Genomic DNA, 27,217 nt, shown 5'->3' with positions numbered 1-27,217 from the left:
GAGATCATGCTTTACCCCTCCTCCCCGCTTGTGTATTAAGGAGTTGACTCACGAGTCAAGAAATGCCGAACACTGATCTAAACGATAAATAAGTCTGAAAACATTGTTGTGTTAATAATATTGAAATGTCCTGCCTGCTGTTTGTAAAAGTCTGGGGACTCTCGTATAGTTAGATTGAAATAAATTGATGGCAGTCGTATTTATGCACTAACCATTATAAGGCGGATATTATCTTGCTTTTCACATTTGCTGGTGAGTGTTGAAATTACATTTAATGGCATGATATAGGTTATGAAATTGCTATTTCACAACAACAATTTTTTCGTTATCAGTGTGATGAAGTTTTTACCTATTTTTATTTTTTTTATTTTAAAGGTCGATTGTGACATATGCAAGGATGACACAGTTTCTTTATATTTTTGTTTATCGTTGTTAAAGTGTGTATTGCTTTTCACAGAAATGACAGATTCCGTAGCTAGCTAATGCTATTCGAAAGAATTTCAACTCCAATAGTGTAACAGTAAGCACAAGTTTATATTGTTGTTTCTTCTTATAAAAATTATCAGTGAAAAATCGAGGAATTGGACATTTCTGATCCTGGATTTATTGGAAATGTGTAAAATAAATAGTCAACAATATACATAGACCTGGATGTCAAAAGTGTAAAATATGGCTCTGATTGACAAAGTAATAATAAAGCCTCTAATAAAGACACAAAAGCAAAAGCATGAAAAAGAATATTTTACACGAGAATACAATAAACTGAATACTTATCATGTATGAATATGTTTTTATTGAGAAAAAATATATAGCAACTCTCTTATGTTTTTAGATGAAAAATCAAACTGCTTGCCAAATGGTTGCTAATATGTGTGCCTTGGTAATGTTTCGTGATGACTATGTCGGGAGTCCTTGTAAACTATTCCAAGATTCAAAACATATTCCGACTTCTGATAGTCCTCAACTGCCTTTGCCTTGGCTTTATTATGGAGAAGGTGATGCGCAAACTGTATTATCAAGAAAGAAAATTACTACCAAATATAGCATGGATACCAGCTCCAAGGTAAGTGAGCATTCTACATTGGTACACACATGGTACCACCACCACCACCACCACCACCACCACCACTAGTGTCGTCGTCACCCCCATCCCTGCCTCCACATCACCATCACCACAACCACCAGCATCGTCACTACCCCCACACCACCACTACCACCACATTTTCCTTGTAGAATTTCATGTAGTTTACATCTAATTAAAAATCAATAAAAACAATATAGTGTAAAATCTTTAAACGTGTTTAAATCGATTAGCCTATTATTGTTGTAACCGAACAAATCAATCACCTATCAATGCACTACTGAAAATCTCATAACGAAGAGCAAAAACTTTTTCCATTTCAATACTAAACAGTGGGTCATAGACTAAAAAATTTTAAACAGCAATAAAAATAAAAATAACTAAATTGCTATTAATACTAATCGATTCAAATACGAAAGCATTAAAAATTTCTAAGTGCCTATTCAAAATACACAATTTCTCTGCTGTCTGCGGGTTTTAAAACTGACATATCCCATCTGATTCCGGGCATTTCCTTCTAATGTTATCCACAACACATGAAATAAGTTCTTTTCTATTTTTCTCCCAAAGGTGTCCAACAATTAACCCATTAGAAAAATTGTCTGTATGCCACAAATTTAAAACCTCGTTCATAATATTACTTAAAGTCGCGACGCTGTTATTTCCAGCGTGACTCCACCTTTTTGCTTACGTCTTAGGAAGTGAAGGCTCTATAAAGTCTAGGTAGGTAGTATCGTTCGCCATTTTTGTTCTTTCGTTTCCGAGCTACCATACGAGGAATCTATTTATCACACCGTTAAACATTATCATGTCGTAGCTCCTATGATAATAAATCAAATGCACTGTAATTCAGCAAATAATTGAGCAGCAAATAACGTCTTCGTGTGCTTTCTGCGAACGCCAACGAAAGAGCCAAAATGGCGGGCGATTAAGTATTTATCGAGCCTTAAGAAATGAATAACGTCTTCATGAGCGAATCACAAGACGCACACGTTTAAATGTAGCCGACCTGAAACGCGATTGGCTGCCGGAAATTAGAGCGACGAGACTATAGTTCTTTTCTTTCGAAGTCTGTTATAGCGTGCATCTCTTTATGTGTCTAGCCGTGTTTAGTGTCTAAATTTAAAATTACACTATTGAAGTTTATGTGACTGGTAATGCACTCAATACTCTCTCGCAACTTACAAATAAGTTCACTTTCATGATAGCACACATTTTCTTCTGCTTTTGGCATAAATTACGCACACTCCACATTCACACCTTTTTATGTCGTTTCGTCTATTTCCTCCTCGCCCAGGTCTTCTGTTGCCTTGTTCCATGTCTTTGTTCTAGTCGACTTCTGATTCAAACATATACGGACGAAAAATTATCCATATTCATTACAAACAATGAAAAGCCCCTAAATACACACCGAATCTTGCATCACACCGCTTGTTTAAATGAGAAGGGTCTGGCTTAGTGAGAGATGAGCCACACGTGACATCACGGCCTGAAATGCCCTGTTTTACTAAGTATGCCTTTACAATGCGTTTTTTAGTGAAAATTGAGTTTTTTAAATTGCTCCTTTAAGAAAATTCCTAAACATACACTGAATTTTAATTAGATATAAGGGTACATTTTAATGTACTGGTACACAGGAAAGAAACATGAAATTAAAAGCCATGAATTCAGTATTAAACATTAATAGTCTTGTTAGCATGGAGCAGCTACATAATATCACTGTAACGGGGAGGGCAAGAAGTGCATTGTGACATGCTTTTCAGTTCATTTTTCTTTTATAAAGTAGATTTAAAAATTCGTATGTACATATTCATTGATTACCCTATATTTATTCCAGTCTTTCTTAGAAAAAATTATATTTCACCCTTATCCTCCTACATCGAGATCTTAAATTATTACTTTCTAGACTGGAATCCCTGAAGAAAATAGATATTTTAAGGTGGCTCCTAATAAGCTGAAACTAGTCAACTAGGTATTTACTGAATGTCACGAGCAACACATTGCTATAATTTCTGTTTCAACAATGTAACAAAAACGATTATATGATCATAATCTACAGATTTTACACTATGTATTGACATACTGTGACGTCATTAATTTCTATCATGTGACCACAGGCAATGTGTGCAAAATGGTCGACAACGATGGTTCGTTTCGACAGCGTGCTGTCATTAAATTCCTTGTTAAAGAAGAAAAATCTGCTGCTGAAATTCACCTCAGACTTCAGCATGCATATGGAGATGTGTGCATGGGCGCCAGCAATGTTAGAAGATGGGTGAAACATTTCGAAGATGAGAACACTAACATCCAAGATGAGCCTCGTTGCGATCGTCCTTGAACTGCCTCCATGGAACGCAACAAGGAAAGAGTTGATGAGCTTTGGGATGCATTTTGGTTGAATTCCTTGAACCTGAACACACCATAAATGCTGTCCACTACATTCAGACAGTTTTGAAGTTCTGTCGTGCATAGTACGAGAAATGCCCTGGAAAGAAGATCTTGCAACACGATAACACATGGCCTCACACTGATCGTGTCACCACAGAGTAAATCAGAACATTTGGGTGGGAAACTCTTCCGCAATCTCCCTACAATCCCGACTTGGGACCGTCCGACTACCATCTTTTCGGTTCTGTAAAGGAGCAGCTGGGAGGCCAATGCTACGAGATACTGGAGGACATCCCGAAAGCAGTCCATCAGTGTCTTCGGGAAGATGAAACGGACTTCTACAGGAATGAAATTTTCAAACTTACAGAACAGGGGGAAAAATGTGTGCAAAGAAATGGAGAATATGTTGAAAAGTGACAGAAAAGTCTGTAAATTAAGATGATGTACCTGGTTTGTCTAAAAAATAAAAACTAAGATTTATAATAATAGGTTGTTTATGACTTTCAATATGACCCTCGTATTAACTTAGTTCACGTTAGTCAAACGTGATCACCATAAATAAAAGGGGGTGCGAGGCATATCTTCTCTCTGCCCTCCTCTGTATATGCTGTCAAAAATTGATTTGTCTTGTAACACAAGACTATTGGTAAGCTATACGACATGAAACGAAATTAAAATTAATCTGATTTTTCTCGAATAAATATGAAATAATATTTTTCTGGGAGATATTTGTAGTGTTTTGTTGAAAGAGATAGGTGTAAACTGTGTTGTTACGATGTTGTTATTCAATATATGAATGTAGTTCTTTATTACTAGAACTCATTAGACGCAAATACAAAAATGAGAGTTAATTGTTTGCATGTTTTACTTGAAGAAAATTAGTTAATCATTAGTCTTTTATTATTATTTTCAGAACAAGATGTTGAACCTGACCGTTGTTCGCTTTGCTCCTGATGGACATTTTAAGAAAATATCTTCTGCTACTGGAAGTTTCCTTCAATTGTGTCCTGGGTCGTGGACGTCTCTGAATTCTGGACTGCGTTTTGGTTCCCGCTATCACCATTCTTGCACGTTACCTGCTAGTCAGCTAGTGCAGCTAAGAGAGACAGAGTTTCTGGATCTTTATGTGCAGTATTGGGAAGGAGGGGAATCGCGATTGTATGCAGTTCCCGTGTTGGCGCTGGATCTTAAAGTGGGAGGAAGATCTACAAATAAGGTAAATAATTAACAGAACAAAATCTTATTGTAACTTGCGAATTTGTTTTATTTGTAGTAATGTAATTATTAATCAATTTACAGGATTCAGACAGGTCCCAATGGCAATTGACCAGAAGGTTCTTTCTCATTGATAAAATAGGAGGTGTAAAATCTGCAACTGACAAGTCGAAAGGAAAAGTGGAGGATGTTCCTTATGTTATAAGATACCTGAAGTCATGCACACTGAGGTATGGTAATTACAATCAGTTCCATGTAATTTACAGTGACAGTATTATATATCGGTACATATATTTCTGGGAAGTTGTCCTGCATATAAAATGGAAGCACTTGTTGAATATGCATGACGTTCACTTCTTGTATGAAAGTACTTGCAGTTTTATTAAGTAAATCTAAAGTTGTGTGGCAACACATGTTGATAATGCACTTAGACAGGGTTCACACAGAAATTTTGATATCCATTTCCCTGACTCAGTTAAGAAATTTTCTCTGAGCAATCAAGAGTGTACTGTTTCGGTTTCACGTCAGTTTTCAATTTTTAAATCAAAACTTCTCATGTGTAGTGCGTAATGTATTTAAAAACAATTTAACCTACCATGTTTTTTTATTAATAAGAATATACATCGGTAAAGGTTTGGTAAAAATTGTCTTTAACATGCTTGCATATTACGGTACATCCATTAAAATTATTTGCGAATACAGATTTAAAAAAGTAATGTATTTTCTTTTGCTTCTCTGTAACGTCCACAGCAAAGAAATAAGGTTATGAGATTTGGTTATTGGAATGTTACAAGTCTATATAGAATAGGAGGGGATAGCAAAAGAACTAGCTAGATATAGAATAGATTTTGAGGGAGATACAGGACGTTAGGTTAGATGAAATGGCGTATCACGAATAGGAGATTACTTGTTGTATTATGGGAAAGGAAACAATGATTACAAATTAGGAACAGGATTCTTTGTTCATAAAAGAATAAAATCAGCAGTAAAAAAGGTCGAATTTATCACTGATGGTTATCGTATTTAGTACTTAAGGGTAGATGGTGCGATATCGTACTTATGAATGCTCACATCCCTACAGAAGAGAAAGATGACCATATAAAGGATAGCTTCTATTAGGAAATGGAACACACTTTTGATCAGTTACCTAGATATCACATGTGTAGGTATGACATTTTTGTATGATTATTAATCTCTGATTTTTAGGATCTCTATAACTCAAATTATTTTTTTCTGACATGTATTTAGGATTATATATATATATATATATATATATATATATATATATATATATATTTAAATTGCCATAGCAGCACTGTGTTAGTGTAACTATCGCAATGTCCATATTTTATATGTTGTACAATATTATGTAGTATTGTGAAATTTTACTGTTTCTTCATATATTAGCTCATGCGATAAGTATAACATTGTAAACTAATTTCATAATAATGGTCCATGGGCGTGAATTTGAACTGCCACTGTTAGTGTAACACATCTTTGAACAAATAATTTCATTCATTTTGTACCGTAATGTAATAACTTTTACATCTGCTACAGTATTCAAACTCATCACCTCACACTTCGTGAACAGCCTGAAAACACTTCTAGAGTATTACAACATTCTTACCAGATGTTTGATATTTCCCGATAAAGAAGTAACTAAACAGACAACAAGTAACATAATAAATATCGGTACTGTAATAAGTTAGTCAATTAGGACATTTTGGTGTTAATCAATTGAAATGCTGTTAGATCGCATGAAATTCCCATAAGGTATATACTGTACATTGAACTTGAATAAGTATTAGTTAAAATTTTGACAGTAACAATATAGGAATAGAATTGCTTCGAACCTAAGAATCGAGACTTGCTTATCAGTTAAGTATTTTAGTTATATCTTGCTTGATCTACCTATAGGAGTAGAAAAGGATGTAATACGTATATAATCTACTTGCAGGGTGAAGATTCAAGAACGTGAGGAGGAGGGTCGGATATATCCCCCGCTTTTAGTCCTGAAGTATGGAGAAATCACGCAAGAAGATATTGAAAGTGACACCCATGTGTCCCTTACATTCAGTGTGGAGTATGAAATGGATAATTCGTTGTCACATGCTATTGAGGTTCGTTGTTATGCACGTAGATGCACAAATGCACGTTAGGGTTATTTATTTGCGATTAACATCTAGAATCTTAAGTCAGTTTTCCTTGTACAATTTTTTGCTGCCATAGTCTCTCGAGGTCTTGAACGTTTCCAACTCTAAAGAGGTAGCCAAATTACTAGACTAAAGTGATTACATGTGCAACAAAGCTGTATTTATCGGCAGAAATAATGAACAAAAATGTATTTTCCACAGAAATAATGAACAGAAAATTGAGTCCGGAGGTTACAAATATTTTGTGAACATTCCCTTATTCTTCATTGATATGTTCATTTTGTCGGGGATGTTGGAAACCTAAGTTTGACACTTCCTTTAAATATAAGATTTATTTAGGCAGATATCACTCTGTGCTTCAATGAGTCCATATTTTGTCATAAGCTTCTTTTTATTCAGTTTATTCTTCAGTATAGACCAGTGGTCATCAGCATTTGCTGAAATGGGTAACGGGTAAACAGTGCATCGTAATATGGTCTGTCATGCAGCAGGAAGAGGGAGAGAGCATACCTGCCAGCAGCCACAGATGCACCATAGTGTAGGCTCTTATCCACGGGTAAGAGATGCTACACTGTGCTGATTACCTCTGGTATAGATAACAGATTTTCAATTTGGTTCATATCTAGCCTTTTTACAGGTCATTGGAGAACAGACTGTTCAATATTTTCTGCAGTATACAGGGTGAAAGTGAAATAACCTTCCTGATTGATAGGGACAATAGGGTACACTTAAATGAATAGGAAACATTATATTACGTTCTGTGATTAAATGCACAGTTAATTAGAAAATTAAGTTCGAAATTTCAGCAGTCCAGCAACATCGCCATTAACACACTTTTCTCGTGATACAAATGTAAGAGGTCAACAAACTCAGTGTGTTTCACTAGGTGAGCTGTTCTCTGGTGCGACGTTGCAACCTGTTCACTTTGTGTAGTGGCTTGAAAGTAGAGGTTTGTAAAATTAAATTTACACGAAAACCATACACGCTATTCAAGTACACCAGAGGGATAAATTATTCTTTATTAGATTTTCTATAGATATGGACAAAAATCACGATCCTACTCGTAATAGTTATCGAATAAGAGGTTGTTAAACATAAGACAAAAACTATTAACTTTCCACCAATATAATATCATAATTTTTTTGTTACATACAACATAGCTATTCGTTCTGAAAATCTTCAAAGTTATTTCTGTATAATTAAAACACTAATAGTACCAACACAGACAAGATATATCCAATCATTGGAAAAATATACCAGAAGATGTAAACAATCATATTTACAACAGTAGAGACTCTGTGAATTATACTGATAGTAGATATGACGAATTATATTATGTTTCCAAGAAAAACCGTTTTAGTCTAATAATTTGGCCATCTCTAAGTCACTGTTAATTCATTCTCTTCTGAAAATATTTTGATAAATAATCATGGTTTGAATTTTATGTGTTATGCAATGTTCACAAATAAATTCCAGATCAAATTTGAATTCCCTCAGTAATCTACTTCCTTGTGTGTAGTAAATGATCTGTTTATATTTCCACTATTTTTCAACTCGTTCAGGTTTCGATGGGCGTCCTGAGTGCCCTTGCTGTGGTCTGGTCAGGCATAGAGACATGGAGTTGTTCCCGGCGATCAGGCAGAGTCGGCATTGACCTCGTCACTCTAGGCCAGCTGATCGTATTTTCATGTGGGAATCTCGCCAATGTGTTCTTCTTTGTTGTGGCGTGTGCAAGTATTCATACTTTCACGTTTTACAAGGGACAGAGTGTGATACAAATATTGCTGCCAGCACAGAAACAAGATGATCTTGTCAAAAGCTATATTATCTCAGCTTTTTCTCTTAAGGTAATTTGCTGAAAGAACTGCTAACAAATTGAGTAAAGCATCGGCTTTTCATATCAAAGGCCTGAGTTAAGTTTTCATTGCATCCAAGCGGAGTTTGTGATTAATTAATTCGGTGTTGAAACAGATTCTCTCACTGTACTCCAGTTCCCCTTCCCATAATTACACTATTTCTTCATTCTCCATTATTCATAAAATGAAAAAAATGGGCAAAATTGTGCTATCACTGTGATGTGTCCACAGATCTGATGGTCAATGGTAGATGCAGTATTTACCTATTACATGAAAGATACTTATGCTTTGCTCGTATGAAGCTGGGGGTGTAGCACATTTTTATGTACAGGTGAAAGATTTTTACGTCATTAAGATAGAGATTATGTATTAATACATAGTGGTTAATGGTTGACTGGTTGATTTGTTTCTAATGTCGAGCACTTGGCAACCAAATCATTAGTTCTTATAAACTGGTATTGACTTTAGTTTTCAGTTTGTGCACCTCTTACTGATATGTTAACGTCTCTTGCTTTGTTTTGCTACAGAAATATATGAAGTTACTACTTTACGTTATATTAGTACGTATTTTTTCTAGAGAGTGTTATTACATGCGTTTACACTTACACAATTTGGTTTATTCAACTTCAATATAAAATGTACTTTACTTCACAATGTCAAAAAAAAACATGTTGTGCTAAGTATCGACAAAAATGCAAATAACTGAGCAGTTTGGAAAAAGAGAAATTGTGGCTCATTTCACACCAGAATACGAGATGGTAGTACAAATATGCGCGATTTAATAAAAAAAAAAAGAAATCAAGGATGAAGTGTATAAAGTATGTAAATCTACAATATGAGACCGCTACTATTGCTATCTTTTTGCTGACAGCCATTGCAAGGAGTTTCCTTGCCCCTTGACAACCAGACTTGAATGAGTGAACTTCTGATTCACTACCTTGCATGTTAAACGTAAGACCACAAAGAAAATTACGATAGTACAAGTATTATTCTCTTAATTTACGAAAATATTTTATGATACGGTTTATCCAATTTTTTCGGTTAACCATTCAGTCCACCCCCTTCATTACCATGGATGATAGAGGTTCTACTGTAATTGCAAAACTGTGCATAGAATTTTTCCTCTATCCACAAACAAAACGATCTTTTATATGCAGTAAATCTACTACAAGGGGCCCCAACACCTTTACTTTCTTATCTGGTGACAACTGTAATTAGGATATTTTCCCCTAAAGATGCATCAAACATATGTATCTTTGCCGCAGAGGCAGGAATGGTAGCCACTAGACCACCGAAAACGACAGCTGTAATAAAAATAAACAGTTACATATAGCTTCTAATTATTTATCGTATTAAAATCTGGAGGAACAGTATGTCGTATCACCAGGGCTGGGCAAAATACTGACATCCAAGTATTTCAAATACAAATACAAAATACTTAAAAAAATTGTATTTGAAATACAAATACAAAATACTTTTAAAAAATTAAGCAAAATACATTTGTATTTCAAATACTCGATACAATATGTAGGCCTAAAGAAATAAGAATATTGCTGAAAATCTAAAATATTATATTAACATTAAAAGTATTTTTATTTCGAAGTTTTATATAAACACTGTAACTGAACATTCTTCCTTTTCCCAGTCAGCAATGAAATTATGCTACATATGAATAATTACTGCTCCCTTAAAAAAAACAGTTTCTCAAAAAGTTTATCAGATAAGGATCCCCTTGCTGGTGAATGAATAAATCCTGCAAAACAGAACAGTCTTTCTACAGGCGCAGAGGAACACAAACTTGTATTATACTTTATAAAGCTTGTTTCACTGTTTGGTAATTCTCTAGAGTGTACAGGGTTGTCCCTTTGCCATTGAAGAATTGTATGAGCTTATGCTCCGCAGTAGATAAGTTCTTTTCTTTTTGCTTTTCAAAGTCTGTTGTACTTGAGTTGAAAACACAAAAATTGTTTTCATCATCTGAACTGACCAAAGGTGTAGCAGAGAACTGCTCAGCTGATTTCACGCACATATTCTGTGTCCTCTTCTTATCATTTGGTGAGGCAGTGTCAGGTAGCCATCTCATCTTCAATGATGGGTGGAAGCAAGCTGCCAAAATAGCTCAATTTGCTTCTAGGGTCAGATCAAACATCGCTTTAAATCTTGATGAAAGCGAACTTATTAGGATTGGAGTTACTTGGAATACATGGCATAAATTGCTAAGTAACAGAATATTTAATCTGTTTTTGAGGGAAATTAATGTGGACAAAAGTTGGCATTAATAGCAGGTCTTCTCATTTTGCATTAAATCAAGGGCTACGGCAATGGGTTTCAGAACTGCACAATATTCTTCAAGGTACTGAAACCCAACATCTTTGAAGGTTGGCAATCCCAGTTTTTCACATATACTGTTTATATTATGTTTGAATTGCAATATTTGAGAATTCCATTGAGTTGGGCAAGGAAACTTTATTGAATATTTCAAGACATCTGATATAATTTCTGAGGATTTGGGTCTCCTAGACGCATTCCATAATGCTGAACATTTAGCAAGTGTTGGGTGATGAATCCTTGATGCTGCTGGAGATTTCTTTATGGCATTAAGAAATCAGTTGTGGCAAGAAAACTAAGTGTATGGCTAGTACATCTGAAATGGGCAGGCAAATAAGATAAAAGTTCATTCTTCAAATCCAAATCCAAATCCAAAACTTGAAGGACAAGAAAAAGAAAAAAGTATCTTGAGTATTTGAAATACAAAATACATCAATTTTATGTATTTAAATACAAAATACAAAATACAAAATACTTTCGAAAATCCTTACAAATTACAAAATACAAAATACAAATTATTTCAAATACTGGCCAGTTCTGCGTATCACATAGAGTTCTGTGAAGGTTTTAGATTATTTTCCTGGAATAAAAGGTGAAGAAGAATGAAAAGCATGGGGTGATTGCATGAATTAGTAAGCCATATAATATTTTTATAAATGGCAATGCTTTGCATTCACATTTGGGTACGACACTTATTGTACTACCACTGTCACTGCTATTGCTGCTAACATTCGTATCATATGATGATTGAGGTTCTGGCTGATATGTACATTTATTATCAGGCAGTACATCTCACTGGACGATATGTGTCAGAGGAAGAACAAATTGTTCGTATGCATCTGAAGTCTGATTAGCATAATATGTAGCTAATCGACCAAGTCTGCAATGGAGGGGGAAAGGAACTGGCCATCCTACCATTATCTCCTGGCCTAGTTGCCTCATAACTGGTGCCTTGTTGGTATTACTTGTGGGGTTCAGATCTGTCTTGGGACAGTTTACTAAACAACATGATGCATAATGCATGATGGATGCACTTTGCTTTGCTAAGTGTAGACAATTTCGTTGAAGATCTAAGTAAAATAATAACATTTATAATTAACACACAATTTTTAAAATAGATTGCTATCTGTGGGAGAGAGCGATTATTGTTTAGGCTGATCTATATAGGGTGATTCATAACTTTAAGATATGATTTTAACACTCTTTATAATTAGAAGGTTCATATGAACCTCGAAAAAAAACCAAAACAGATAATCAGTCCAAGTGGGATTCGAACCCATGCCCGAACACAGTCTCAGATCTCGAGTAAAATTCGCTACTGCCTGCTATATGCCGGAGGCCATATTTCATCCTTAGTTAAAACTATAACAATAACTTTAATGGCAAAAATGAATATCTCAGAGAGTGGTGTTATGTCGAGAATGAAAGAATTGAAAGACTGCTGAAAACAATACCCAAACATGTTTGTTGCATGGTACAGGTCAAATAGTTTAAGTAAATTTTATTTTGCACTGACTGTACGAGTACATGGTGTGCTGTAATGATTTACGTCTGAGGCTGAATTTTAATTTCATAGCCAGAAATAGTTACGAATCTTATACACCTTAGTAGTGATTTCAAACGTTTTTGTTTCAGATAGTTGAAGTAATTCATTTAATTTGGAGACAAATTTCAATTGATATATTCTTCATTGACTGGGAGAGGCCGAGGGCCAGGAGTTCTGTAATTCGACCTCGAAGTCAACTGAACGCATCAGACACTTCAGAACAGCCTATTAGTATATGGAGAACTTACTTTGTAGCTAATGAATGGAATGAAATACAGACTACGAGAAAAGTTAGTCTCATGTTCCAGCTTGTAGTGACCGTTTTCATATTGAAGGTGAGCGGATGAATGGATGGATACAGGCATTGTGGTCCAAAGTAAATTGCAACAGATACATGACGTTAATGTATCATTTGCATTGTTACTAGGTGCTTGGAGTTGAAAACTGGGCTGTCGCCGATCCTGAGCTTCATACAACACAACCAGAGTACATGAAGAACAGTTCTCCAAGCTTGATTTGTCAGTTTGCTGTAGGAGTAATGGTCTATTTGCTAGTTTATTTCCTACAGGTACAGTACATACACGCATGCCACACATACACAGACAGACACATTTCACACAATCATGTTTCAATTATTATTTCTTATAATCTTCCTGTCTTCAATCATGTGCATTTAATGTCCTCATCATTGTTCCCAATTTCATTAAATATTGCTCTAGGATATTTAAATTTGTCCATTAAAATTATTTTCTAATTCTTTTTCAGGAGGAGGTTACTTTTATTATTATTATTATTATTATTATTATTATTATTATTATTATTATTATTATTATTCAACCATGGGCTCGTAACAGGCCATAGGGTCTAATACTTGAAGGGAAAAAGGAAAAGATCATTATGTTTATTTTAATGATTATCATTATCATCATCATTATTATTGTATTACCACTACCACTATTACAATATTACTGTTGTAAAGATATACACTTACGTTGTGTTTATATTTTATTTAGTGGACCTTCATGGTATCTATATATGAAAGATACATCAAGAATGTAATTCATGAATTTGTGGACATTTGTTCCATGGCAAACATCAGTGTCTTTATTCTTGCACTGGAAAATTATGGATTCTACATTCATGGAAGGTAAGACAGGCTACTTAGAGAAGCTATAAAACTTATTAGTACCGTAACAAAATGTCTCTACTTTTTTTTATAGTGTTACCTAATAATAATTAGTATTAGTAACCGTCGAATGTTTACAAAAGTGATTATTTTATACGAAAGAATATTCTGAGAATTTGAAAGTAGATGTAGGCTATTCGAATTACGGTATGAAAAGTGAAGTAATCTAATTGTGTTTTATATCGTCTATTTTTGCCTTTCTAGGCATATTCATAGATAGGTAAATTTATTGTAATGACAATGACATACATGTTTTACTTGTAATTAATTAACTTTTCTGCATTTTAATGGGAGAAACATTGTAAGCATATTCATGTAGAACAAAAGAAATTATGGATTTATGTATAATGATATTAATTTTTTTAATGTCTTGTCTTATAGATCAGCACATGGCTTTGCTGATACAGATATGCAAACGATGTTAGGACAACTTCAGAGAGAAGAAGAAGATTTATGTGGACATAGAGGACTTTTGCCTGGTTCAGATCAACAAACATTCCAGATGGCAATTCCCCTCCAATTGCGGTCCTACTACAGAAAAGTGATGGCCCCTATCAATTCTGTACGTTACTCGTTTCTCATTTAAAAAAAGATCTTGCTAAATCTTGCAGTGTATTTGTATTATATCTGTATGTATTTCATTAGCTTGTTCATTTGGTATAACGCACCGCTATAAGAAGACTGCCACAAGTCAAAAAACACTGTTCTCGAGAAATGAGAAGTTTAGAGGTCATTGTCTTGCATTTTAACATAATTGTCCAAGAAATGGGGATGCTCTAGGAATACTTTGAACACTACATACAAAATGTTTATACAGCCAGTGCTGACATACTGCGGAGAACTTTAATTACTTCACCTTTCAGAAACGACATAGAATATGTTCAAAACCAAGCTCTCAGACTCATTACTGGTGGAATCAAAACAACTCCAATACATTCTATGAGATTCCTCACTAATATTAACAGCATCAAAATGACAATAGAAGAAAAAGCACTGATTCAATATGAAAAACTTATCAGATTATCAGGAAAAAATTGGTATTCATACAGTCCTCTATGTAGATTGAAAACGCAAAAAAGTTTCATATCCATTGTTCAAGAATTAAAACAGAAAATCAATATCCCGAATTTAAAAGAAACTTACAAATTAAACCAAACCCTTTAACTCTATTAAATATAGAATATAATCTAAATTTAACAGAAGAAATACTGAAATCAGAAGTAAACATTGAAATACTGAAACAATTGTCTTTAGAGACAATTAATATTAGGTACCCTCCACAAAACTGGCTTCATTTATACACCGACGGATCCTTGATCTCCAGAGAACAAGATGCCGGTGCAGGTGTTACGTGCTGTCTCTTCTCACTTTATAGAGCTCTTGGATATGGAACAACAAGTTTTGATGGTGAAATCATTGCAATAAATGAAAATCTCAGGAATCTTCTATGCCATATCAATAAATTTAAGAATGCAGTTATATTGTCAGAATCCAAAGTAGCTATTCTATCAATAGTCTCTAAACACACACCTCCATCTCAAACAGCAGAAATAACTAAAATGCTCTCTCAATTAATATCACTCAATAAAAGAATTGTATTCCAATGGATACCATCCCATTGTGGAATCCTGGGAAACGAGAATGCGGATGCTTTAGCAAAGAAGGGCAGCACTGCTACTTACAGACCTCTTACTAAATCTACGTTTTACTGTGTGAAAAGATTGATTAAATCTACATACTTAGACTTCAACAAACAAAATTTGATAACACAATCCCAAGGGAAAAAATGTAACTCCTTGCATCAAAATCCACAGTTAATTCCCGATTTACCACGAAAATCGTCTGTAGCTGCATTTAGATTGGCAACAGGCCATGATTGTTTGGCCAAGCACCTGCATAGAATTGGAATATATCAGTCCCCTAACTGCCCATTGTGCAACTCAAACCAAGAAATGGATTCGGAACACCTCAAAATCTGTGCTTCATTGGCTGGCCATGATAATATCTTTGAAAAATATTGGAGTGCAAGAGGTCAAATGACTTTATTGTCAAATGCCTGGCATTAGAAAACAACAACATCATTGTCCAAATTCCTTGAAGTACCATCTATGGACAGGACATTAAATTAAACTTGTGGCATTATTCTGCCTTGTAGAATACAAAATATACTATTAGACTGCATAAGTAACTCAAAATCAACTTTTTTTAAATTTGTGGCAGTCTTCCTGCAGTGATCCGAATGAGGCCTTCATTACAGAACCAGTTCATGTATTGACCTACTGCACTTTGTTTTACTATAAATCTATGCACTCATTTACTACTATGAGAGAAGATTTAGTTTTTTTTTTATTAAAATCTATTACACTGTCTCTCTCTGTAAGAATTAATACCTAGTTTTATTATGTTGCTTTAAATTTTTCTAAAGGATGGACAAGAGTAAAAGTAATTACAGATGAAGTATTAAGTTATTTAAATTGAATAAATAACGATTTCACTGTGTTAACAATTTAAATTATGACATTATTTTATTAACTTAAAATCTTAACACAGTGAAGTCGTTATTTATTTAATTTAAATAATTTAATAGTTCATCAGTGATTATATAGTAAGTGTTAAAAGAGTGTATTTAAGAATGAATAAAACTAATTGTTAATAAAATTTAATGTTGTTATAAAACATACCAATTTGAAATAGGTAATATCTAACGTGATATTTTGCTTGTATTATTCTGTACCTTTCAGTTTGAGACCACAAATCGTTTGAAACCTCTGAAAGCTACCGTGCTCCTTCAATTAATGAACCCAAAATATCTCAAATGTTTACCAGTGCCTAAAAGCACTAAGATAGTCTTGGTTAGGGCACTAATGCTTGTCTGTATGTTTATTTCTATTAATTTTTAACAGAGATGTAAACCTTTTAAAATTTAGTGATGTCAAAACAGCACTATATAGAGATTACCTTCATCTACTCTGTTCTAAACTATTCTAAAATTGCGATTGTTTCAGTTCTGCAATGGTTTGAAATTATTAATGTCACAAAGTTAAGAATGGAAGTTTGTTGATTATGTACTCCTGCCATTTCTTTCATATAGAAGAATTTTCCTAAGTCTTGGTTGAAATTAACATGTTTAATTCAAAGAGCACTGAGTTTATTTATTATTATTATTTTTTTTTTGCAGGTTATGTTGCCTACGAAAAGATTGTCAATGGCTGGTGCAGGAGGTCTAAGGACAAAAGTGATGTCTGGAAATATGGATAGAAGCATCCAGGCCTATCATAATATGAATAAATTCTTAGCTGCATTTCTTGAACACGTAAGATTTTAGATGTATAAATAAGAAAATATGATACAGTAACCATTTATGTGGGAGCTAGTATGGGCAACCATCTCTACTGAAGTCAGACTAGGCCTGTTTTACTTTTTAATGTATTTTGTAAGTTTTCTTAAACATGTTATGATCACGATTGCGTATATTTTCCATGTGCGTTGTTTTGTTATAATATACTGGGGAAGATATAATCAGCAAAGAATGTGCTCTTAAAAACTAACGCCACAGGCAACGAGCAAGTGTTTGCCCCTGGTGAGATGAAAACCTCCCAGCACTCCTGAGTTAGAGTAACGTAATTTTAAAGAGAGCATTGACAACCTTTCAGCTCTGAGACAAAAATCTGTGTTATTTTCATTACTGTAAATGTAACGAAAAACAACGTTTTAGAGGTTGGCTCTATCTTTGCCATGATGCAAAGGAAAATATATTCCACAAGTCTGAATTCTGAAATACAGTACCTAATAGCTAATAGTAATGGTCCCATCCTCTTTTCCTGAGCAACATAAAATGTGTTTTTAGACATAATAGTGTTTAGAACAAATGAATTTGTGTCTGTCGAGTTAGCTCTGGGGTAGTGTGTCTGCCTCCAGACTAGCCGGACCGGGTTCGATTCCCAGTGGGGTTAGAGATTTTCATGTAAAATTTCTACCTCAGGACTAGGAGAGGTGGTGGTGCACAACTTCTAATCACTAAATTGTGCACCAATATGCCTGGATTAAATTCCATACGAGGAGAAGACATTATGTCACTGTTGATAGTGATTCGTCCATCTGATGGGGACATTAAGCCTGGCGACGCCCTTGGTGCCATTCAACAGGAGTAGACTGCATGCCGGCACCAGGTTTCCCCTTCTCCCTTCCTCATCATCACGCATTCTCTACACTACACTTACACGAACACTTTCACATACACTCACTGTAGCACACGACTCTTCACAGATACACATCATGCATAACATGGTCCGCCGAAGTGGTGTGCAACTTGAAAATTTGTCACAGTCCTGTCATATATGGGCGGCCGGGTAGCTCAGTTGGTAGAGCAGCTGGCTACGGACTGGAAGGTCCGGGGTTCGATCTCAGGTGGTGACAGGATTTTTTCTCGTTGCCAAACTTTCAGAACGGCCCGAAGTTCACTCAGCCTCCTATAAAATTGAGTACCGGGTCTTTCCCGGGATAAAAGGCGGTCAGAGCGTGGTGCCGACCACACCACCTCATTCTAGTGCCGAGGTCATGGAAAGCATGGGGCTCTACCTCCATGCCCCCCCCCCAAGTGCCTTCATGGCATGTTACGGGGATACCTTTACCTTTACCCGTCATATATCCGCAATATGCAGAATCCGAATGACGCAAGTAAAGAGGGTAGGCATTAGACGCACGCACGCATGCGCACATACACACAAATTTGTCCATGTATGCCTTCTTATAGTAAAATAACATATTTTAGGAGATTATAATTGTATATGTGACTGTAATCATTTATGAAATTTCTTTCAGGCATTGAAAGATTTGGATTATGACGTAAGAGAGAAAATGTTTGTTGAATCTCTACTCGACATTGAATTTACAGAAGTATTTGATAAAGGAATTTTATATTCTGGTGAGTATAGTTAAAGTCAACATTTTATATTATAGTCTCTCTCTAAAAATTCATATCCTTATTAAAATTAGTGTATATTTTATTACTTTCAGACAACGGTCATTCCTTTGATAATGTTCTCTTCTATGGTAATGAGTGCACTTTGGCAACTTTCGACATTTTCCTGTTTTCCTTCGTGGCGGTGCTCTTCCATGACTTTCTGTTAGCAGCCATTGTTACAGCATTCTTTGCAAAGGTTTGAACATACATATTGCTAATTTTAGCATAATTTCTATACATTGGATTTTATCTATAACAATTATCAACATCCCTTGCACAGGAACTCTCTGTACAGTTCATACATTTTGTATTTTGACACTTGTGGCATGGAAATATAAAATGTATGCACTATACTTATGTCATAAGAATAGCTCTTAAGAAGAATAAACACGTCAATCGAAAGAAAAAACAATATTTTTATTTGACTTGGAAGTCACAAGGTATATGCCCTTCTTTCATGGTCGTGGTCCAGTCTTCTTAAGTTCACTACAGCACAGTGTACAATTTGGGGATTATTCAGGTAGTATGTGAAGATTAAAAATATGTCATTTTTCTCTTAGATTCTGAACTTTTATTTTATTTACAGATTCTTGTTATCATAAGGAGAGTAGGTGGCAGAAACAATCTGGCCAAGAAAACTCTTATTGACGAGAGGTTTCTGGTGTGACTTCTCATGCAATTAAGAAAGGGTTTGTGACATGGGTAGATGCTTGACTGGAATAGATTCTAAGGTATTGACTGGAATAGATTCTAAGGTAAATAGGTACTGGTACAAGGATAATACAGTTAGTATGAATCTGAATCTTCAAGACTGCACCGAGAGCTGTATTTAAACGACAATAATATCTCTATAAGCAGGAAAGTTCACCGTCTCTTCTGATATGGTGTGAAATGTTTCAGAACATGACAATATACAGAGAAAGATAGGAATCAGCGTTATTAGCAATCTTGTTACGCCTTTAGTAATGACTAATGACATATCAAGAGTCTCATATTTAACATTACATTAATTAAATATGTTTTAGAGATGCCCTGATACTACAATTTCTCGAGACTTGATAGGCAGCTGCAGCTGAGAAGGCTTTAAATAAGCACATAATATAACCTATAAATTTTCCTGGGCCTTGTGGATAGCGCATGCAGTTCCCAACCAAGTGGTTCGAGGTTTGATTCCTGACGTGAGCAATAGAAAAAATTTATCTTCCATCTACGGGAAATATAAAATGTATGTTATTGTTGTGTGATGTCTTAGTAGTGGCCCTGTGTGATGTCGATCCCATGACCAGGAATGCTCTATTTATAAGATGTGTATAGTGTACGATCATATGAATCTCACTCTCTTACACGTAGTACACACAATATAATATGTAGTTACATCTTTTTACATTATCATCACTGGAAGGAGAAAAAAAGCTATCGCGAGTTCATGCACCAGAGTCTCACTAGATGACATAAATAATCTCCTGTAATGTAGGCTGGTGTTCTCAAATGGAGACACTGTTTATGTCACAAGATCAATTATTAATGACAACTTAGAGCGAATAAGGGAGATTAATAATTCTAAATACTAAATGCCTACTTCTCGAATACGGATAGTATAAAATGAGTTTATTTCCTTCCTGATTTGCAAGTAACAGCAACACTCTCAAAAGCGCTGAATGTATAATTAAGCTTAGACATAAATGCATGATCAACAATTGCCCTTAGATAAGGTGCATCTACTATACAGTTCAACTTTTCTTTCAACTTTACGCAACCAAAAGTGAACGAAATGCATTCAATTGTGCATGCCTTTTTTCACTAAAAATGAGAGTGCATGCAACAATTGAAAGCTACCCCTCGCTGGTGGATATCTTGTGCGATATTTCGTTCAACAGGAGCTTGTAGCGAACAGCTGATTGTTCTAGGTGGCCGTGAATAAACTGACAATTATTTTTTTCGGTGATGGTGGAGTCAGTGGACCTTTTAAGCTGAAAATGGCGGCAAGTACGATTAGCTTTTTTGAAGATTGTCGCAAATACGAGTACCTATGAAGTGTTCAACCACAATTTTGAGAATCAAGTAAGGCCTAAGTGCCACCGGCATAGCTCAGTCGCCTAAGGCGCTTGCCTGCTGTTCCTTTTTGGGGCGCGGGTTCGATCCCCGCTTGGATTAATTACCTGGTTGAGTTTTTTTCAGACTTTTTTCCAACTGTAAGGCGAATGTCAGGTAATCTATGGCGAATCCTCGACCTCATCTCAGCAAATACCATCTCGCTATCATCAATCCATCGATGCTAAATAACCTTTTAGTTGATACAGTGTCGTTAAATAACCAAATAAAAAAAGACCTAAGTACTGGATTGATATTTAATATTTATTAATTTATATACAGTATATTGAAGATGACGCACAACACGGCACACTGTGTAGGCACAAAATCTGCATGCATCTTAATTGAATGTGCATTTTCAACTTGAGTGTTTCAGTATTCTCTCCAGATTATATGCATATGTGCATGGAAAACTGAATCGTGTAGATGCATCTTTAGCCTTGCAAATGCTGACTTTGTATTCATTCTTGACATCTTTGTAAAAAAAATTGTCATACATGAAGTTAATCGGAAATTAATGCTATCTTCCACTTAATACTGCCTTTTAATTTCTCCAACATGTAGGAATTTCTTTGTGAATTCTATCTTTTTAAGTTTCCCGATAAATAAAATGTGCAACGGGAATTAGTTCGCCAAAGTATGGTAGCTACAAATCCAAAACTAACAATTCTGCCATCTAATACAATTATTTTATTGTTGTAATATGTACTTTGCATTTTATCATTAAAGGAGATGTAAACACTTGAACAAAGTAACACATGTAATATATTTAAGGACTTCTTAATGTCTGTTACAAATAAACTAAGCATTATTGAGTCCTAATAGTGATTTTCTCAGGTATTGCTGGACAGCATTTAAATTATTTTGCTTGTATTTAAATTTTAATATTTCATATGAACAAAATCCGTCCAACAGTTTAGGAAAATAGACTGTTCTTTTTTACCATCTCGGGCCTATTTCTTAAAATGACTACACTGAAAAGTAACAAGTACAGTACCAACTTCTCAGATTTTTATGTTTCTTAAAAACAGAGACAAGTGACAAACAAATTAGGATTGAATTTGCTAGCCTGACCAGTGTTCAGTTTCTTAAAGCAATTTGATTATAATTTTGAGGTTATTTTGACAAGTTCGAGATGTAGAGTTTTAGAAAACAGTTTTGTCGCGCAGATACTTTATAAGCCCCAGAAAGGAGGCAGTGTGCGTAATCAGAGAACGAGCAAGCTGGTACACAAGATAAGGACTAGTTGAGGTAATAAAATTAGTTTTGTTCCGTTGTATGTCTGATCATGCGCACTGCCTCGTTTCTGGAACTTAAACTATCTGTGAGACACAAATTTTTTCCAAGTCTACATATGTATGGTCAAACTTACAGTCATAGTATATACTTTTGGAGCAGTGAAGAAATAGTACAGTAGCCTAGAAATGTGGTCAAATGTTATGTTTTATTTAACGATATTCGCAACTGCCAAGGTTATATCAGTGTCATCGGTGTCGGAATTTTATCTCTCAGAAGTTCTTTTACATGCCAGTAAATCTACTGACATGAGCCTGTCGCATTTAAGCACACTTAAATGCCATCGACCTGGCCCGGGATCGAACCTGCAATCTCGGGCATAGAAGACCAGCACTATACCTATACCAACTCGCCAACCAGGCCGACTAGAAACATGGTCAAGTAATTCGAAAGAGGAATGTAATATAAGTCTCTAAGAAGAAGAGAATATACAGAAAAAAAGTTTATTCTATTATGAAAAACAGAGATGACCTAACACTTTAAATCCGGTGATAGTACTAGTAGTCCTGGAATTTAAGTTGCCAAAAATCTGGCAATAGTACCCTATGTCAAAGCATTACACTTCACGAACAATTTTCATAGCTGGGGCATTTAAAAACACCTGCTCAGAGGTATGCTGGATATTTAAATACTTCTGGACTTCGTTTATGAGAGGTTCAGGTTAATCTCAACAGAAATACTGGTAACTGCTTTTAACTGTAATTATTGGAGGTGAATTTATACAAAACACTTGTAGAATTAATGCTTTATCTGCCAACAGAACAATTTTCTTTCATTTTTCTTTAGTTTCTGGTCCTTCATCTGTTTTCTGTTTTTTTTTTTTTTTTTTTTTTTTTTTTTGTGAACATGCATCAAAAGAAATCTCGTTTATTCTCTGATTTTATGACATCATTGTCATCTGCCATCATACTTGTCGAACTTGACAACAATACTAATCGCTTTACAAGCTCGTTTTACCCAACCTGTCACTTTCTCTGATTCCCTTGTGAGCTTGTCACTAGTCAAAGTAGTGGTTTTAAGAAACAGGCCTCTGGTTGTACAGCTCTGTTGTACAACTACTACTGCTATCTGATTATAGAGAAACGTAGTACAATTTGCAGGAAGGTAAAATGTTAGAAACCTATATTTACTATTTTTATAAAAATGTAATTTATGTAAGAGACTGATCTTAAACTTTTCATGCCATTTCTTTCTGAGTGCACATTTTGTTATTGTTTGTTAATATTGGTGTTCTGGTACAACAGTTGTGTATATATAGTATATTTTTTCAAGTGTACAAGTATTTAACATATCTTAAATGTATTGAGAATGATGAATAATATGCCTCCAAATGAATTATTTAATTATTTTAACTTTTGTAAAAACGTGTAAAAGTGATCTCATAATGAAATACACAGCACAATGAATTTTATTTATTTTGAATTATAATAAACATTAATATAACCATTGGATCTGTGTTTCATTATTAGTAATAAATTTAAATTATCATTATTTCGTATAGGAAATAAATGTAGTATATAAAAGAAGATGAATTAAGGAAATTAATATGTTACTTCACTTGATTCTATTGTCCTAAGTTACTGATATCTTTGTGTTGAAATATCTCCTCCTTTAAGCACTGCTGAACGTCAGATGTATGTTTCTTCCTCTTCCTACTCCCGTCTTTATCAACACTATTGTTGTCATTATCATTGTGAGAGTTATTTTCTTCATAATCATAATCATTGTCATAACCAGTAGCGGCTCGTGATCATTTTTGTTGGTGAGGAGAGATGTAAAATTGATGAGTTCGAAAGTGGGAATGGGAGTACACCTAAGCCGACCTAAGTTGTACTGCGAAAAACATTACAATAAAAAACCATGTAATAAAATTATAAATATAAATTCTAAAATAATAATAGAGGTACAAAGTAGCAGCATTATTTATACAATAGTTGAGCACATCTGTTCTTCTGACTGGCAAATATATTGATGAGTCTGTTGAAGTTCGGAATTTCACTAATTTCCTCCTCATGAATCGAACAAACAGCCAGTGAATTCAACCAGTCTTGGTCCATACTGTTTCTAAAGAAAGTTTCTATATTTTTCAAGGTGCTGAAACATCGTTCTGCCTCTGCTGTTGAGATGGGGTGGTTAGTGAAATTTCCAAAGATTTGTGTACTTCAGAAATGATTCCTTGAAAGAATGCTGCATGAAAGAAACTGAATAGATCAGAGACTGAAGGAATATCTTAGGAAGTATAAATGTGATAGATCACCGACAATTCATTTTCAATTTCTCTTTGCAAATAATGAGACTGTAACTTGATACAAAATTGCTAAGTTAGCTGGGAAAGTTTTTCTGAATGTAGCAAATTCCTTTGCGTCAATAATTTCAAAACTACTAAATATTTGAGACTCTTGTAATCTTTTCAATTGGTTAATCACTACGTCACATACTTCTTTGGCATCAGCAGTCAAGTTACTTCTGAGCCATGTTACTGTCGTTTTCTTGAAGGCTCAGAACTTGTGTCTTCATCAACGTGATACCACAGTCTAGTATATAGTCACGAAGTTCAATACGTAGTTGCTAAGCACTAAGATCGCTACTATCGCCACATCACAGACAATGCAAAATAGTACCAGCACAGTCTAGTTCCTATTACCCTCAACAACTCAAGCTTCGTGACTGTATATACTAGACTGTGGTGATACCTTCCAGCATTACGTCTTATTTCAAATAGTCGATTCAAAATGTTATAATGCATTGGATATGGTAATAATATTGACAGTCTACATCTAAATTGTGTTATACAAGATGTTAACATGTTTCATTCATTTCATTCATAGTTTTCTGCTCAAGGAAAGGTCTTTCACCGCAAACCCAAATCATTCCCATTTTCTGCCTTTCTCTTTGTCTCCGCATATGATCTATACTATATCTTAATGTCATCTATCATCTGATATCTTCTTCTGCTCCGAACTTTTCTCCTGTTCACCATTCCTGCCAGTGCACCCTTCAACAGACAGTTTCTCCCCAGCCAGTGACCCAACCAATTCCTTTTTCTCTTCCTGATCAGTTTGAGCATCGTTCTTTCTTCTCAGTGTCGTAGAAAATTGTAGGGGAGGGAGGGGGGAAAACAAAAATCTTGGATTGTTAAGCAGATTCTTTCAACCAAAATCTTCCCTTACTGTTAAATCATCCCATCCATCTTCCTCAATATTCACTAAGCATTCCAATTAGCCAGATTTGTTTTCATGAACACTATTCACAGCCTGAGTCAAAGTTCAATCTCGTGTTAATAGTTGAAGCCCGCTGATCCTCTTGAAACAACCCGTAATCAGGTACTTCCTGCAACTTAAGGCTAGTCCAGAATAAACCGGGAACGTAAACTAGAACGAGAACGGAAATGTTAAAATAAATATATTTAAATGTGAGCATTCACAGTTAACTTTCATATTTCTGTTCCTATTCCCAGGCTTTAGCAAGCTTCTCGTTAACTGTGAATGCTCACATTTATTAAATACATTTATTTTAAAATTTCCGTTCTCATGGTTTCTGTTCCCGGTTTTTTGTGGACCAGCCTTTACACTTCGACAGAAGCATGGCCGACATTATGGGTGTGGAAAGAAAGCTGAAAACATTGTGTTGAGTTTCGACTAGTCTAATACCTCAACATCTACAGTATGAATGTTAAGGCAACAATCCAATGACAACTAATACTTTGCTGCGAGATCCTACATATATTTCAACGTGAAATGTGTATGAATTTGACATTTGAGAAATCTAGAATATGACAAATTCATTATTATATTACGTGAGAGTGATTAATAAATGCGAGATACGAAGATAGAAAAGTTGACATAATTCTAATTCTGAAGTACCTACTTAACTGTGGTATTAATTTGCAAATTAATCCCATTCCCCATCACAAATTCAAACAACTCATTGGCATTCTATTGATATGTGAATCGTTTCGATCTTACATTGTCTCAAGTGTAGGCTCCTGAAATGAGGAAGCAGTTATGAAGTAGTTAATGAGAATGCTCCTCCTCGTCAAATTTAAATTTTGGGAGTATAAGATAGAAGAAAAAGAAATATGAACATTTTATTTCAAATCCAAAACATCCTTACAATCCCAACCACACTCAGAATAACCACAAACAGCTAAACGTTTCGTGCATTTGAATACCCCACTGTCTGCAGTAGGCCTATGAATTTGAAGTTTACAACACCAACATTTGCTACGAGATCCAGGGACATTGATTCTGCCTATCCATGATAAATCCATATCCACTAACTTTTCAGAACATGAGAGGGGTGCTAGTAGGAGGAAGCATAAAGTGCGTAAGATATGATATGGCGTTGCTATCAGAAGAGAAGACGATACTAAGAAATACCGATGATGTTGAACAGCAACCTCAGGTCAAAATATTCAATTTTACAAGAGAGCGTAAAAAAATGTAGTATCTTGATAACGAACATATCCAACGTAAGAGGGTATTTAAATATCTTTTAAAGTTCTTATCCATGTCTTGACGTAAGATGTGTTTGCAGAACATTCGGAAAAACTTTTTTATGGGGATAAAGTGAAATTCCATTTTGTTCATTTTCTTGACATACGAGGTTGCTGTTCAACACCATTGATATGCTACTGGAGCTAAATAACAGCTGAGAGGAGTATGGGACGAAGATAAAATGCGAACAAGATGAAGACCATGGTTATCAGTAGAAAACTAAAGATAAACTTCCGAATTCAAAATGAGGCAGGGAACAAGTTAACAGCTTCATATACTTGAGATGTGCTAGTAACACGAGTTGCTGCCCAGATCACATATAGATTGCTCATTCTTATGTTAAAATCGGTTGCACTTTGAAGAGAACAACCACCAGGATCACCACCCTTCCGCCATAAACGAACACGAGATGGCAGTACAGTCGCTAATGCAATTCAAATGGGAGTTATGACGTGACTCCTTATGTAACTAGATGGCATCATAGTAAACCTGACAAAAATTGTTACCGTCAAAGCCTATAATGCCAAGCAATCCGGGTACCGTAAAGTGGGGTGACTTTGAACATCGAGGTGACTTTGAACAGTAATTTAGTGCCTTTCTAAATTAAATTCTGTACCT

General features: G+C 35.0%; 1 protein-coding gene across 1 annotated transcript in view; it reads left to right on the top strand.

The window, feature by feature from the left end:
- The window catches only part of LOC138699788 (meckelin), a 28,527-nt gene extending 5,305 nt beyond the window's left edge, over positions 1 to 23,222 (top strand). Inside the window, exons 4-16 of the mRNA XM_069825937.1 lie at positions 833 to 1,063; positions 4,383 to 4,685; positions 4,769 to 4,914; positions 6,642 to 6,804; positions 8,400 to 8,684; positions 12,657 to 12,902; positions 12,995 to 13,135; positions 13,581 to 13,714; positions 14,135 to 14,315; positions 16,932 to 17,066; positions 18,575 to 18,677; positions 18,770 to 18,912; positions 19,303 to 23,222. Coding sequence (XP_069682038.1) covers positions 833 to 1,063; positions 4,383 to 4,685; positions 4,769 to 4,914; positions 6,642 to 6,804; positions 8,400 to 8,684; positions 12,657 to 12,902; positions 12,995 to 13,135; positions 13,581 to 13,714; positions 14,135 to 14,315; positions 16,932 to 17,066; positions 18,575 to 18,677; positions 18,770 to 18,912; positions 19,303 to 19,383 — 2,292 coding nt within the window. The 3' untranslated portion in view covers positions 19,384 to 23,222. The remainder of the gene's footprint in view (positions 1 to 832; positions 1,064 to 4,382; positions 4,686 to 4,768; positions 4,915 to 6,641; positions 6,805 to 8,399; positions 8,685 to 12,656; positions 12,903 to 12,994; positions 13,136 to 13,580; positions 13,715 to 14,134; positions 14,316 to 16,931; positions 17,067 to 18,574; positions 18,678 to 18,769; positions 18,913 to 19,302) is intronic.
- The last annotated feature ends 3,995 nt before the right edge of the window (positions 23,223 to 27,217 follow it).

The sequence above is a fragment of the Periplaneta americana genome, chromosome 5 (assembly GCF_040183065.1).
Source record: "Periplaneta americana isolate PAMFEO1 chromosome 5, P.americana_PAMFEO1_priV1, whole genome shotgun sequence".
Taxonomy (NCBI): domain Eukaryota; kingdom Metazoa; phylum Arthropoda; class Insecta; order Blattodea; family Blattidae; genus Periplaneta; species Periplaneta americana.
Note: the sequence above shows the minus strand (reverse complement) of the source record. Positions and strands in the feature narration are given on the sequence as shown.